The sequence below is a fragment of the Anneissia japonica genome, unplaced genomic scaffold (assembly GCF_011630105.1).
Source record: "Anneissia japonica isolate Jap-2015-1 unplaced genomic scaffold, ASM1163010v1 scaffold1770_len632688_cov154, whole genome shotgun sequence".
Lineage (NCBI taxonomy): Eukaryota > Metazoa > Echinodermata > Crinoidea > Comatulida > Comatulidae > Anneissia > Anneissia japonica.
In genome coordinates this window covers 569,191-583,728 of record NW_022692996.1, presented here as the reverse complement: position 1 = coordinate 583,728, position 14,538 = coordinate 569,191, and the positions used below count along the sequence as shown (strand labels likewise).

Genomic DNA, 14,538 nt, shown 5'->3' with positions numbered 1-14,538 from the left:
TGTATATGTATGTATATGTATATATATGTATATATATGTATAAGTATATATATATGTATATATATATATGTATATATATATATGTATAAGTATATATATATGTATATATATGTATATGTATATGTATATATGTATATGTATATGTATATATGTATATGTGTATATGTATATGTGTATATGTATATGTATATATGTATATGTATATGTATATATGTATATGTATATGTATATATATATGTATATATATATGTATATGTATGTATATGTATGTATGTATGTATATATATATATGTATGTATATGTATGTATATATATGTATGTATGTATATGTATGTATATGTATGTATATATATGTATGTATATGTATGTATATATGTATATATGTATATGTGTATGTATATGTGTATGTATATGTGTATATATATGTGTAGGTGTGTATATATATGTGTGTATGTGTGTATATATATGTGTTATGTGTATATATAAATGTGTGTATGTGTATATATATATATGTGTTTATGTGTAAATATATGTGTATATGTATATATATATATATGTGTGTATGTGTAAATATATGTGTATATGTATATATATATATATGTATATATGTATATTTGTATGTATATATATATGTATATATGTGTATGTACATATATGTGTATATGTATATATGTATATGCATATATATATATATTTGTATATATATATGTATATGTATATATATATATATATATATATATATATATATATATAGCCCTATGTATATGAGAGTGTGTGTGTTCGTGTGTGTGTTCGTGTGTGTGTATGTTCTGAACCGTGGAGATCTCTAGGCCCTAGTATCAATTCCCATCGCTGCTCTCCTTGTGTTTCAGTTAGAGGACTGAAATGCAAGTTACAATAGCGCACCGTCTCTCGGATTTTATTATTATTATTCTTATTCTTTATTGCCAGAAACAAAACAAAAACAAACGCATGAGGTCAACTCAGGGAGAAGGCAGGAATTAAAAAGTGAACTAAATCACTGTAACTAAAGTTAAGATTCCATACTCCCAAAGTTATTGAACGCAATACATTATTCGGAAGAGAGTAGTGGATTTTCTTTCGGTGTACTGCCCAATCACTTTCGTGGGTTATCCTTGGTGTTTACACCGAATAAATCCATCCAACCATCCATAAATGGTGTAGATAAGAATACTTTTTTATTAATCATGTTAACATTAGGCCTATTTATTTTTAAAGCCCATGACCTTATAGATCGTAAACTCAATGAGCTGGCGGAAAAAGTCAGCAACAATGATGAAGTCGACGATGGAAGTTTCTTGGCGTATATTTTCACCTAAAACAAGTTGAGCGAAGAGGAAATATATGGCAGTATGACGGAACTGTTATCCGCAGCCGTAGATACGGTTAGTGATCCTCGGGTGCTGCATTTTAACACGGGGCGGATCCAGCCCAGTAATTAATAGAGAGGGAGCGTGAATATGCGAGCTGAGCGAGAGTTTCAGGGAAGAGCCCCTGGTTTCAATGAGGAGAGAATTACTCTTAAACCTCTAGTACTTTCACAGTGGCGAATCTGGGATTTAGCAAATTGGGGGGGGGGGGGGGGTGGTTTGGTAGTGTGGACAATGGAAAGAAGGGGAGTAGTTTTGGGAAGGGCGTCCACTCGAATTTGAAATTTCTTCAGAATTAGTAGGTTGTAGTACGGTCTTAGATGGTGTCTAAAAAGAAGCAACCTCAAAATAGAAAGTGTATGTTTTATTAGAGTACATGATAAACACACACAAGACGAATGACCATTATATTTTTTTTATTATTATTTATTTATTTTTTCACTGTAAATGAAGGGGATCCGCCACTGCATTTGAGTTTGTGTTTGATTGATTTTAACTATTTAGCATATGCTAGTTGTCTGATATTTTTTACAGAATATTTATTTTTACACTGTCCTATTGCCCATGAACACAAGTAATGCTATTTAATACTGTATCATTATGTCCAATTTAACGTTTAGCACAAGGGCCAAAATATATGCAAAACTCAGACTCAGAAGTACTATGACTCGGATCCTAATAGGTGGCAATCCCTTTAAGACAAATATATTCTACAAGTCTCATTTCCAGGCTAATGTAATGTCGCTTTTGGCCTTGAGAAAAGTCTTGTTAATACCGTTTACAATTAAGCAACTATGTAGTTAAAGTTCTTGAATGTGTGTAGTATAATTTCATTAAATGTTTGAAATATTTTTACACCGACTGGTGCCTGTGTATTTAGAGTGTATCAACAATGTGCAACAGCGCTGGGAGCGTTCATTATGTTAACATGTTAATAACATCTCAGAAAATTTAAGTAAACTGTGTGCTTGGTGATTACATATATTGGTTTCTTTAATTATATCCTTTTTCAGTGGTAAGATGGCTTTGTCGAGGTGACTGTTCACCTGTTTTGTTGTTGCCATACTGTTTTGTTTGTTGTGTGTTTTTGTTCTAATGAAAGTTGAATGAAATATTTAAAAATAATAGGCCTATTATTAGTGGGCCCCACAACATGCCAAAAGTGTTAAATACCAGTTTCCATAAAATCACTTGCTCATCCTATCGGCGACAGTCGCCAACAGTTATCGGCGGGAAGGTTGAAACTATAGTTCAACTTTGTCGATTGCATTGCAGAAGAATCAGGGTGCATTGCTATCTGCCCTGACGCAATCGGGAAGGCACATTTCGACCAAGCTTTAGTCGACACAGGCCTGATAGCAAACAGCCAAATCACAGTAACATGACTGTTGTGTGTCCAATTCTCCAGTAAAGCTCTGTCTACTTATCAAATTTTCTTTGACAAAAACACAGCTGTATGTCCATATATAATCATGGTGTGCCTATATATAGTCATGATATGTCATCATGGCCATATTTAGGCATGTCCAGGGGTGGATCCAGTAGGGGAACTAGGGCACGTTCCCCCTCCCCGTTTTGCCACTAAATTAAAAAAAGTTTCAATGCAAATCAATTTTATGTGCTACTCACTTAACAATTTTGATTCTGTACTCTCCGTTTGAAAAATTCTGGATCCGACCCTGATGTCAAATGTGTTTGTCAATTTGATAGTCTGGACAGGGCTAAAGCTAGGATATCTTGAAGTTGACCTACTTAAAATTTAAAATGGGTCAAAGCTTGGTATGATAACTAGAGCTTGGTTTGATAACTAGAGCTTGGTTTGATAACTAGAGCTTGGTTTTCTTAAAAATGCTAGGCCTACACTGTTGCTATAGTGTTTTCGGTGGCCAGTGGCGGCACCAGCAGGGGGCAGGGGGGCTTAAGCCCCCATCAGTTTGGTCAAGTCGCACCCCCCCCCCTCTTCATCGACCAAAGATCGTCGGGCAGACGGACCAACAAAATTTAAGAAATAGGTCTAATTTTTTAATCCAAGCCATTTCCGGCCATCTAGAAGTCGGTCATCTTAGCCCCCACCCCCATACATTATATACTAGAGCCGCCACTGTGTTGTACTGGGTAGACGCAACCGAGAAGGCTATCCGATTCGACCGGCCAATCAGCATCACCTAAAGCTGTCGGCGATGTGTGTAGTGTTTGTATGGAAATAAACTTAAGACAGCAAATATGTCAATACATGTTTGCTGTCTTAAGTTTAATTTAATACATGTTTGCTGTCTTAAATCAAGCCTACGACAGCAAACATGTATTGACAGGAAGAATTTAAATCAGAGTCGTTATGAACCAAATATTTTGATCAGGTACAGCAGTTAAAAGTCCTTGGCTGAACCAAAATATTATAGTGGATATTGGAGAGTTTTGTCATATTGGCTTACAATAAAATGTCTTTGCATTTTAAAAGTAAACTCTCCTTTCGAAAAAAGTATTGGAAAAGCTGATCACCCTCAATCTAATTTTAACATTATTTATGTATTCATTTCATTTCTATTAACCTAACTTGAAATTTTGTGTCAATCGTTTTCTTTTGAACCATCTAAACAGTGAGTGGCCCTCGGCCATGATTTGTGTGACCGAACATATAAGAAATATGAAAGAAAGAAAATAAAGTGGTAATTGCGTTTGCAATAGGCTCTGAATTGGACCTGTTTTTGTTTTTGTTTTTGTTTTGTTTTGTTTTTTTTTTGTCAAATATATACATATTATGTTAAGTATTGTTTTTCTGTTTTTTTCTCTCAGACTTCGAACTCGGTTTTATGGGCTTTGTACTGCCTTGCAAGGAATCCTGAATGTTAAGAGCGTTTATACGAAGAGGTGACGCGTGTGATTCCAGAAGGCGTTTCACCAACAAAAGATCACTTCAATGAAATGAAATATCTTCATGCGGTGATGCAAGAAACCCAGAGGTTTGTAAATTTACTTTATGTTAGTTTTATTTTATTATGATTACCAATATGTCTTTTGAAGTTATAATCATTATCCTCGTCGTCGCTGTCGTCCTTGTTGTCGTCATCGTCATAACCATTTTAATGTTCTTACTTCTAAATATGCTGTACATTGAGGGTTATAATCATTTTCCTAAACGAAAAGCTTAGTCCCGTAACATGAATACTATCAACTTCTCTTTCTATGTACTTATATTTTGCAGATTATATCCCGTAGCATTAGGAGTAGGAAGAAAAGTTACCGAAGATATGGAAATCGGTGGCTATAAAATACCAGCCGGGGTAGTATAAAAAAATGTCAAATACAATTCCAAACATACATTACTGGGACTTATTGTTTCATAATCAAGAGTGGAATGGATTACAATGACGCATGCTTTGTTTTTGTAGATCAATAGGATAGGCCACAGCACTATCAATCTCATTGAGTTAATTGTTTGTGAACACAAACATGTTATATACAGTAAAGGTCTAAACGAATGAATGAATGAATGAATGAATGAATGAATGAAGAAAGGAAGAAGGATTAATTAATTAATAAATTTCAATCAATCAATCAATCAATCAATCAATTAATCGATCAATCAATCAATCAATCAATCATTCAATCAATCGATTTTTAATTTATTTATTTATTTATTAATTAATTAATTAATTAATTAATTAATCGATTTTTTATTTATTTATTTATTTATTTATTTATTTAATTATTTAATTATTTAATTATTTAATTATTTATTTATTTATTTATTTATTTATTTATTTATTAAATTATTTATTTATTTATTTATTTATTTATTTATTTAATTATTTAATTAATTATTTAATTAATTATTTATTTAATTAATTATTTAATTAATTATTTAATTAATTATTTAATTAATTATTTATTTAGTTATTTATTTAGTTATTTATTTAGTTATTTATTTAGTTATTTATTTAGTTATTTATTTAGTAATTTATTTAGTAATTTATTTAGTAATTAATTTAGTAATTAATTTAGTAATTAATTTAGTAATTAATTTATTAATTCATCCATCCATTCATCGATCCATTCATTCTTTTATTCATCCATAAGTTCATCCTTTCGTTCGTTCGTTATTTTCATTTATTCATTCATTTATTCTCATAATTCAATCATCCATTATTCATTCTTTCATCCAGTTAGGCTATTTATTCGCTCGTTCATTCATAGTTCAGTTTAATAAATTCATTCGTTCTTTCAGTCATTCATGCAGGTGTTTGGTAGTTCAATTCCTTTATGCATTCTTTCTTTCTTTTTCTTTCATTCATCTATCCAATAATTCATCCCTATCCATCATCTATCCATCCGTCCGTTTGTTTGTCCATCCGTCCGTCCGTCCATCTATCCATTCATTTATCCATACATACATCCATCCATCCATCCATCCATCCATCCAAACATCCATCCAAACATCCATCCAAACATCCATCCATCTATTTATTATTTCATCAACAATTCATTTATTCATCCATTTATTCATTGATTTGTTTGTTAGTTCAGTTCGTTATTAATTCGGTCATTCATTTGTTCATTCGTCCACTCATTCGTTCACCCAATTGTTTGTTTGTTAACATAATTTATCCGTTCCTGTATTTATTTGTTTGATCGTTCGTTCTATCATTCATTCATGTGGCCCTTGAGAGAAGATACAATTGCGATGCGGTGTACCAAGTTTGTTTCTGTATTTGACGATTTTGAATTTTTTCAGGTGTCTGTTATTCTGGATACGTATTCGATAAGCCGTAGCTCGGAATACTTTGAAGACCCTTACAGTTTTAATCCGCAACGGTGGTTATCACGAGTGAAAGGAGAGAAACTGAACAATTTCTTGATGTTACCATTTGGCTTCGGCGTACGTAGCTGTATCGGTGAGTGTACAGTATTGCTACAAATTGAATATTTTCTACCGTGCTCAAATTTTCTTCACTCTGTGTTGTTCTTTTCTTTCATGATCAGATCTTTCCCAATTAATGTGGCAGTGACTAATAATTGAGTTTGCGAACATTTACTTGTATACCTACGCATTTTTTTTTTCCATTTTCCTAAACAAGACCATCACAAGAATGTTTTTCTTTACCTTAATTGATTATATATCGCAGGCTTATGGATATTTTATTATACACAGGTCGACGACTGGCTGAACAAGAGATGCATACGTTGCTGTCATTGGTAATGTATTTTTGACATTGTTGCGCCATCATCATCATCATCATTATCATCATCATCATCATTTTAAAGCACTCACTGCGCCCTCACTTGGTTGTTTTCAACTCAATTTCAAACTTTAATGACCGGTAATATCATTAATCTATATATAGATGTTCGAAATCTGATTATATTAAACATCAAATAAAACATGCATCAAATCATCAATGAACTACACGATAAGCTAAATCATGTTTCTTCACTGGGCAACACAGCTGTAGGCCCTATCTACTGATGAGTGAGTGGCTGTCACACACTGCCTAAATCGCCAACTCACATGTTAAACCAATCATCATCTATTGATTCTACAATAATTAACTTTATGATTAGAAAACTATTGACTATCTGTCTACTCACTCTTGAGCTCTCAATATGCAACCAAACATTAAAGGTTCATTGCGTACATTATTATCTGACGTTTCTAAATCGTCGTCTACATCAAAATTACGCGCTCTGGTGATACTGTATTAAAATGAAATAGAGGGTGCAATTGCCATATATCGTGAACGATACAATCATCATCACCACCACCACCATCATCATCCTCATCCTCATCATTATCATCTGTCATCAACATTTTCATTTTCATTAATAGTAACAACACCAAAACAACAACTACGAGGATGTTGATGATAAAGATGATATTATTAATAAAAATATATAAAAAAGATACTATTATTGCTATTATTATTATTATTATTATTATTATTATTATTATTATTATTATTATTATTATTATTATTATTATTATTATTATTATTATTATTATTATTATTATTATTATTATTAATAATATTATTATTTTTATTATTATTATTATTATTATTATTATTATTATTATTATTATTATTATTATTGTTATTATTGTTATTGTTATTATTACCCAGTCAGCAGCATGCTCACTGGGTTCTGTTTCCTAGCAGTTTCTTTCTTTCTTTCTTTACCCAGTCAGCAGCTAGCTGGGTTCTGTTTCTTAGCAATTTCTTCTTTCTTTCTTTCTTTCTTTCTTTCTTTCTTGGACCAAATTCAATCAAATTTCGTCATTAAGAACCGGTGACACCTCCTACACCCCAGTGTGGGATTAGGGGTCACATAGGGGTCATCGGGGTTAAATTTTCAAAATAGCCCAATCGAGCTTAAATTTACCAGTAATGATCTTTAGGACCTCCTAAACACGAAAAAAATTATCTTCACCCATATGTCAAAGTTCATAGGTCAAAGGTTCAAAATGTTACTAATGGCAAACGATTGAACCGAATTCAATCAAATTTGATCATTAAGAACCAGTGACACCTCCTATACCCCTGTATGGCATCAGTGGTTACATAGGGTCAAATTTTCAAAATAGCCCAATTGAGCTCGAATTTACCTGGAATGATCCTTATGACCTTCTAAACATGAAAAACTACTCTTCACCTATATGTCACAAGGGTCACTATAGTGAAAATTATCAAATATTGCTAGTGACTAACGATTGAACCAATTGCATTAGACAGACTCCTACCAAACATGGGGAGTTATTATTATTATTATTATTATTATTAGTTATTATTATTACCATTATTATTACTATAAATTATTATTATTATTAGTTACTATTATTACCATTATTATTGCTATAAATTATTATTATTATTATTAGTTATTATTATTATTACTATTATTATTACTATAAATTATTATTATTATTAATTATTAATTACTATTATTATTATTTATTATTATTATTTATTGTTATTATTATCATCATTATCATCATCATTATCATTACCATTATTGATTATTCTTTCACAATTTTATATTTAGTTGAGGACATTGCTGTGGTTATGTCAATATCATTAGTAAATCTTCTACACACTGCGCTTTTAGTCGGTAATTTTGTCTATGGGAGAGAATTGTTGTACGATGGAATCACGTATATTGGTTACCGTTTTTGTAAAGCTAATAAACCTCCTTGTGATGATAATTGAATTTTATACCATCTTTTTTCCCTATTTTTTCGATTTTATATATATATATATATATATATTTTATATATCGTACTTGCAGATGATTAGAAACTTTCGCCTGGAAATAATCAAGGAAGTTAAGCCTACATCACGCAGTATTTTGGTGCCTGATCAGCCGCTGGATCTCCGTCTAATAGATAGAAATTAAACAGGCTTAAAGCCTGGTCTTGTCTCATACATAGGCAAGAAAAAATATAACTACAGTCTGTATCAGTTACTCTAGCAATTTGTTTAATCAGAATTTCAACAGGAGCTCATCAGTCAAAAATTATAAAAAACTTCATATTTCAATTATGTATATAGCATCTATAATCTTTTTAGGCCTACTATAACGTCATTTGTTTTTAATAGTAGCATGGAGGTCTCCGTGATCGTAGGCTTATCCACATCAATGTGAAAAGAATTGCTCCTATTTACTCTGTTTTACATTACTTTTTTTGTATATTGTATTTTGTCATTATAATGTGATATCATCTACCAAGTATAAACACATTTTTGTAATGATAATATTTAGACCTAGATCAATTAAAGTTCTTGAATCATATATCTTGAAATTACTCATATATCCTTGAAGGTTTTTAATACTTTAAAGCAACTTAGAGAGTATAGATAAACATAATTCATTTATAAGAACACAATATACATTAATTAAATATTTAGAATTTTTACTTAACCAATTTCATTCGCATTTTAGAAAATTAGAAGATAATAAAAAAAAAACACAGGTAGTTATATTTATATACTACGGTAATGGTCGAAGTGTAAGCACATCATAAACGTGAAAACGAAAGGGACCAAGAACCGAATACTTATCTTAAACTTACAGAAATGCAAATCCAACTTTTTAGTCTAAGAATTCTACGTTATAATCATTTTGTACATTCATTAAAGTAAAGACTAAAATGAAAATCCTGGATCATTTGCACTAAAAATGTCTAAGGAAAAATAAACGTGCTTTCGAGATTGTGCAAGGTATAGGCAATAAATATAGGCCTATTCCGACTTATGTGTCACCAGGTTTTGTCTGGTTTGTTCTGTTCACTGTGTTTCGTCAATAGAGTTTAAACTTCAATTTACATTGGCCCTTCAAACAAATAATTAGGAATCATGGATATATAAATATATATGTATCAGGCATAATAAGACATCTTATGGATGGATCGGTGGAGCTGGTTGTCGAGTACGTGTCGGATCCCGTGATGCCTCCGAATCGTCCGTGGAGCGTAGACCAGTTCATCGAAAACGGTCTTCTGGAACTGCCAAAAACCGTCTCCGAAGTATTAGCCACGGGACTCGACGACGAGACGAACGACAAAGTCGACGAAGAGGATGAGGGACGTCGACATTGCCGGGGGCCCGACATTGGCAATCGCGGTCGCTCTGCTCGCGGCGGCAGGGGCGACCGTAGACTTCCCGCGGATTCCGATCGCCGTCCTAAGCACGACGTCGGTGATATCGAACGGAAGAAGGTTCACGGTGACAGATTTCATAAAGGTCGGAGAAACGTTGAGGATCGAAGGAAGACCGCCTTCTGCGACGTTGGTTCACTGTCTCCGCGGTTGCAGGCATCTGAGGGACCTTGGCCTTTGGTGCGTCCGGAGACCTCCGCCGATATGCGTAAGCTACGATCCCCCACCAAATTACGTGGTCGTCCACAACGTGACGGACGCAACTTGGAAGGTGGAGGATTGCGGTGCCCGGCCAGTCTGTGAAGCTCCGTCGTCTCCGTCCTCGACTTCGCCGTTATCGGGATTCGTCGTGCCGCCTCCCAACTCTCCCAACGCTCCGGACGTCGTTTACAACCTCACGTCACCGCACTCGTCTGCGCGAAAGTCCGAAGCTTGCCAAGTCCCCGAATACCACAGAGTTTATCATCGATACCGTCTGGTGATTTGACCCACCGACCACCAAACCGAACCGCCGACCAACAGCAGAAAGACGGCGACGCAGAGCGCCTCTCCCCTCGGCGGTACGGATTTTGGCAGACCCTCCGAAACGTGCACGTAAACTTGATCGCCTTTGGATGCTCCAACCTGCCGCACGATCTTCCATCCGCGACGTTGCATTGCGACAGCAAGCGATCGCCGTAATCCTCCAGTCTGACGAATGGTCGATACTCGTCGGTCGGCAGGTTCCCTCGAAAGCTCAGTTTGGTCACGCTCCTAGATCAACGATAGAGACCGTTCTCCACGTAATGGTCGTCGGCGCCGGGAGTGACGACGACGAAGGGGTCGAGGGCGACGACGTACCAAGTCCTATTAAGACTGGTTACCTGTCAACGTAAGAAGGCAGATTTGCTTACGACTACGTCGTTTTGACGTAACAAAATACGATTTGACAGGAAACCGATTGCGACTGATGCGTTGTGAAATCGACGTAACGCAAAGCAAAATCGTCGTAACGCAATGCTCGACAGGAAACCGACAAGTTGGATATCTGTCTGATACGTCGATTTATCACAAATCGACAGGAAACCGCGTTTCTGTCGAATATCCTTGAATGAACTCGCTTACGTTACGTTGCTAACGATTCTTATGAAAAGTTGACTCCAATTCAACTTTTCATAAGAAACGTAAGCGAAAATTTAAAATGGTATATGTATTTCGGCATTTATTGACCATACACTTATAAAATTGTTGCAAGTTTCGATGAATATGGCCTCACAACTGACTTAAAATTGATATTTCATTAAGTTTGAGTCGTTCTAATTATAATCTAGGCTAATAAACGGTTGGAAAAAAGGACACTTACCTACTGTATAATACATAGGGCTAGGTCCATACGATGTTTTCATTTGTACTGTAGGTTCTTTTCTTTCTTTCTTTTCTTTTTTTTTTTTGCTAGTAGGCCTAGTAATAACGGCGCCTCACCCCAAATTTTCTTTCAAATTTGAATGGACAGTGAAATTTTATTTTTAGAGTAGGCCTAGGCCTTATAATTCTTTTTGAACTTCTGTTTACTTATTGATTTTCAGTTGCTTCAAATCCAAAACAATGACTTAATAGTTGAACCAAAATAAGATCCGCATCTCTCTGATATTTTACCGCGCTAATTATCGGGTCCAGCAAAGAAGAAATGTAAATCTGGGTTGTTGTGGTACTGTAGCCCATGAGCATTACAATTCACTGTCCACTGATAATGATATAGACGATGCCAGAACAGAGTAAACTATTCAATTGTGGGCTGGTACTAGACTATTTTCTTTTAATTAATGCTTTTGTGTTTTGTTTTTATTTCAGCTTATTTTTAATTTTTTTAAATTTGTTTGAACTTTGGCGTTTGTATTTTAAAATGTTTAATTAAGTAAGGAAGGGGTAATTAGGACATTTTAAGCATTTCCTAATGTTAGAAGTACATTTCACTGGATTAACTTGTTGTTTATTTCATTTCATGAGACTTTCATCCAGCTAGCATTCCCAGGCTTTTCATACATTCGACCCCTTCGTAAAAATGAAGTGATCTAATTTATGTAAGACACACCTCACCTTAATTACCTCATTTTGATTGGCTAGCTTTTTGTTTGGCGAGATTTTCTCATCAGTATTCTTGATAATGATAAAATAGATTGAAACGTTAAATCTCAAAATGTCTCCCTCTCCGAGTTTTCCGTCTTTGTTTTATTTAAGACTATTAGTAGATCCTTTGCTTTAAGAATGTTTCCTTCCTCAACATTTCAACGTGTAATTTATCTTGTATGTATTTTTATGGTGATGCAAAATAAAAGAAAAAAAAACACAATGACTATAACGGGCCTATGATTTTCGATTGTACTTTTCTGTATTGTGTTCTTAATCAATATGATAGACCTCATCATGTTAAATGCAATTGACAGAATTAACCATTATTGCCCGTTTAAACTGCCTGTTTAATTTGAATTTACAGAGTATTCTTCTTTTTAACTTCTGTCTACTACTTGTGTTATATATTTATATAGAGTAGGCCTATGTAGCTATGAATTTTCTGTTACCGTAGTCCAAATCAGAATTAAAATTTTAAAAAGTGAGATCAAAATAAATTTAACAGTATAGGCCTAACTGATGACTTGCGGATTGAAACATCAGGATCAACATTACCAAGAACTGCATCTCTTTGATATTTTACCGCTCTAATTATCGGGTCCAGCAAAGTCATGGTTAGTTCGGCGGTAGTGTCCGACGAAGTCATAACAGCAAGATACCGAGATAGACAATTCAAGTTCCCGGCCCACTGGTAGCACACTATTTTCTTATTGTTTTTGTCCAATCCGTGTACAGTACGTAGCCAAGTGTATGGGAATGGGTGTATGGGCGTGGGTCTGGCAAACACTAAAAACTGCAGTGAACTTTATTTTCAAGAAAAATGCCTTCCTCTGCAGAAGTAAAATTGATGGAGACAGTTCAGTTATACAGGTGTTTATATGACAAACATATGTTGCCGCATACACACATGGAAAGAGAAAGAAAAAGAATGCCTGGGAAGCCGTGGCTAAAGAAATGGACCTGAGCGTCGAAGAATGTCAGCGTCTGTATAATATCAGGCGAACAGCATTTGCAAGGTAACAGTTACTTTTTTTTAAATATTTATATAGTATTTATAAGAAAAATAAATAAAAATCGCTCATCCCTATCCAAGTGGAATAATATAGGGTGAAATAGGAAATTGCTTGAAGTCCAGCAAAACGGTTGATTCGAACTTTCATGTTGGAGTTTAAATCCCTCTTTGATGCTTTTTAATACCATATTATTGTAATACAGTTAGTTATTGTATTTTTCTTATTATCATTAGTAAAATTACTATTATTTTTCGGCAAACAGTCGTATACATTAAAGATATTTGTTGATATAGTATACATATGTATATCTTCCTGCCAACTTATTTTAAACAATTTAATTGATGTAATTCACATTGTACTGTACTGTATATTTAAATATTATTTTATGCAATGTACTGTAGACACCTCAAGAACGTCCGCTCTACGGTTCGTAGTGGGGTCGGTAGGGATGACTTGCTACCGATCGCAGCAGAGTGGCAAAATATGCGATGGCTGATCTGCCACATAGCACATCGAAAGACCCATGAGAGTGTTGAAGAGGAGGCACGACCTGAATATGAATGTCTGTGCCTGCTCAACGAAACCGAGCAGATAGACATCATGGTTGAGCCAGACACAGAAGGTAAATCATTTTTGCATCAGGCTCATTATTACCAGTAATAATTAAATGTAATTCAATAATAATCGTATAACATACTATATAAAAAAAATAATAAATGTATTTGTACAAACAAATCTTCCATTCTTATTTCAGGCTTTGTAAGAAAAAAAAATGCTATGTTGCTATGTTTAAAATTTATTTTTCTAAGGCATTATGTTTTTTAAATATTTAATAGCTGAGGAGGAAGGGGTGGTTGTTATTTTCCCAACAGAAAATAGTAGCTAATTTGAATCTCAATAGTAAAATAGTAAATAATCTGTATCTTATCAACCATTCTCATGTTCAGTTGTACAACATGACATTTCATAAAGTGTTTCTTCTGGGGCCTGTATTCAACCAAAGGATATTTCCTTATCACTTCTGTCAATATTATATTGTATTTACATAATTTTATATTAATTTTGGTTTATACAACACTTCACTGTTTCTATGGGGTTTTTTCTGTAATAATAATATAATAGTAATTTGGATTTTTACATCAGGTGTATCAAACACAAAACTAAAAGAACAATTACTTATTGCAAGCCACATCAAATTAAAAACTTAAAACCAGCTCAATTAATTAATCCTTTCTTTTTTTCCCCTCCCTGGCAATTTTACCCTTCTCTCTTCTCTCCCTCAGAGATGTAAATATCCCTTCCCCTTTAAGACAATATAAAACTAACGTCAAATTTAACATCAAGACAAAAAAAAAATACTGTACAAAAAAAGGGGTAA

The 14,538-nt window shown here is 33.8% G+C and overlaps 3 protein-coding genes across 3 annotated transcripts in view; all 3 read left to right on the top strand.

The window, feature by feature from the left end:
* The window catches only part of LOC117100578 (1,25-dihydroxyvitamin D(3) 24-hydroxylase, mitochondrial-like), a 26,946-nt gene extending 21,955 nt beyond the window's left edge, over positions 1–4,991 (top strand). Inside the window, exons 9-11 of the mRNA XM_033240353.1 lie at positions 1,240–1,406; positions 4,185–4,351; positions 4,594–4,991. The gene's annotated coding sequence lies outside the window, so the exon portion shown is untranslated. The remainder of the gene's footprint in view (positions 1–1,239; positions 1,407–4,184; positions 4,352–4,593) is intronic.
* Positions 1–8,590, top strand: part of LOC117100577 (cholesterol side-chain cleavage enzyme, mitochondrial-like) — an 11,652-nt gene extending 3,062 nt beyond the window's left edge. Inside the window, exons 3-6 of the mRNA XM_033240351.1 lie at positions 4,185–4,259; positions 4,594–4,672; positions 6,124–6,283; positions 8,427–8,590. Of these exons, the coding sequence (XP_033096242.1) occupies positions 4,185–4,259; positions 4,594–4,672; positions 6,124–6,283; positions 8,427–8,590 (478 nt within the window). The remainder of the gene's footprint in view (positions 1–4,184; positions 4,260–4,593; positions 4,673–6,123; positions 6,284–8,426) is intronic.
* Positions 8,591–9,872: 1,282 nt separating this feature from the next.
* Positions 9,873–14,538, top strand: part of LOC117100595 (acyloxyacyl hydrolase-like) — a 26,886-nt gene continuing 22,220 nt past the window's right edge. The window contains exons 1-2 of the mRNA XM_033240381.1: positions 9,873–13,163; positions 13,562–13,782. The gene's annotated coding sequence lies outside the window, so the exon portion shown is untranslated. The remainder of the gene's footprint in view (positions 13,164–13,561; positions 13,783–14,538) is intronic.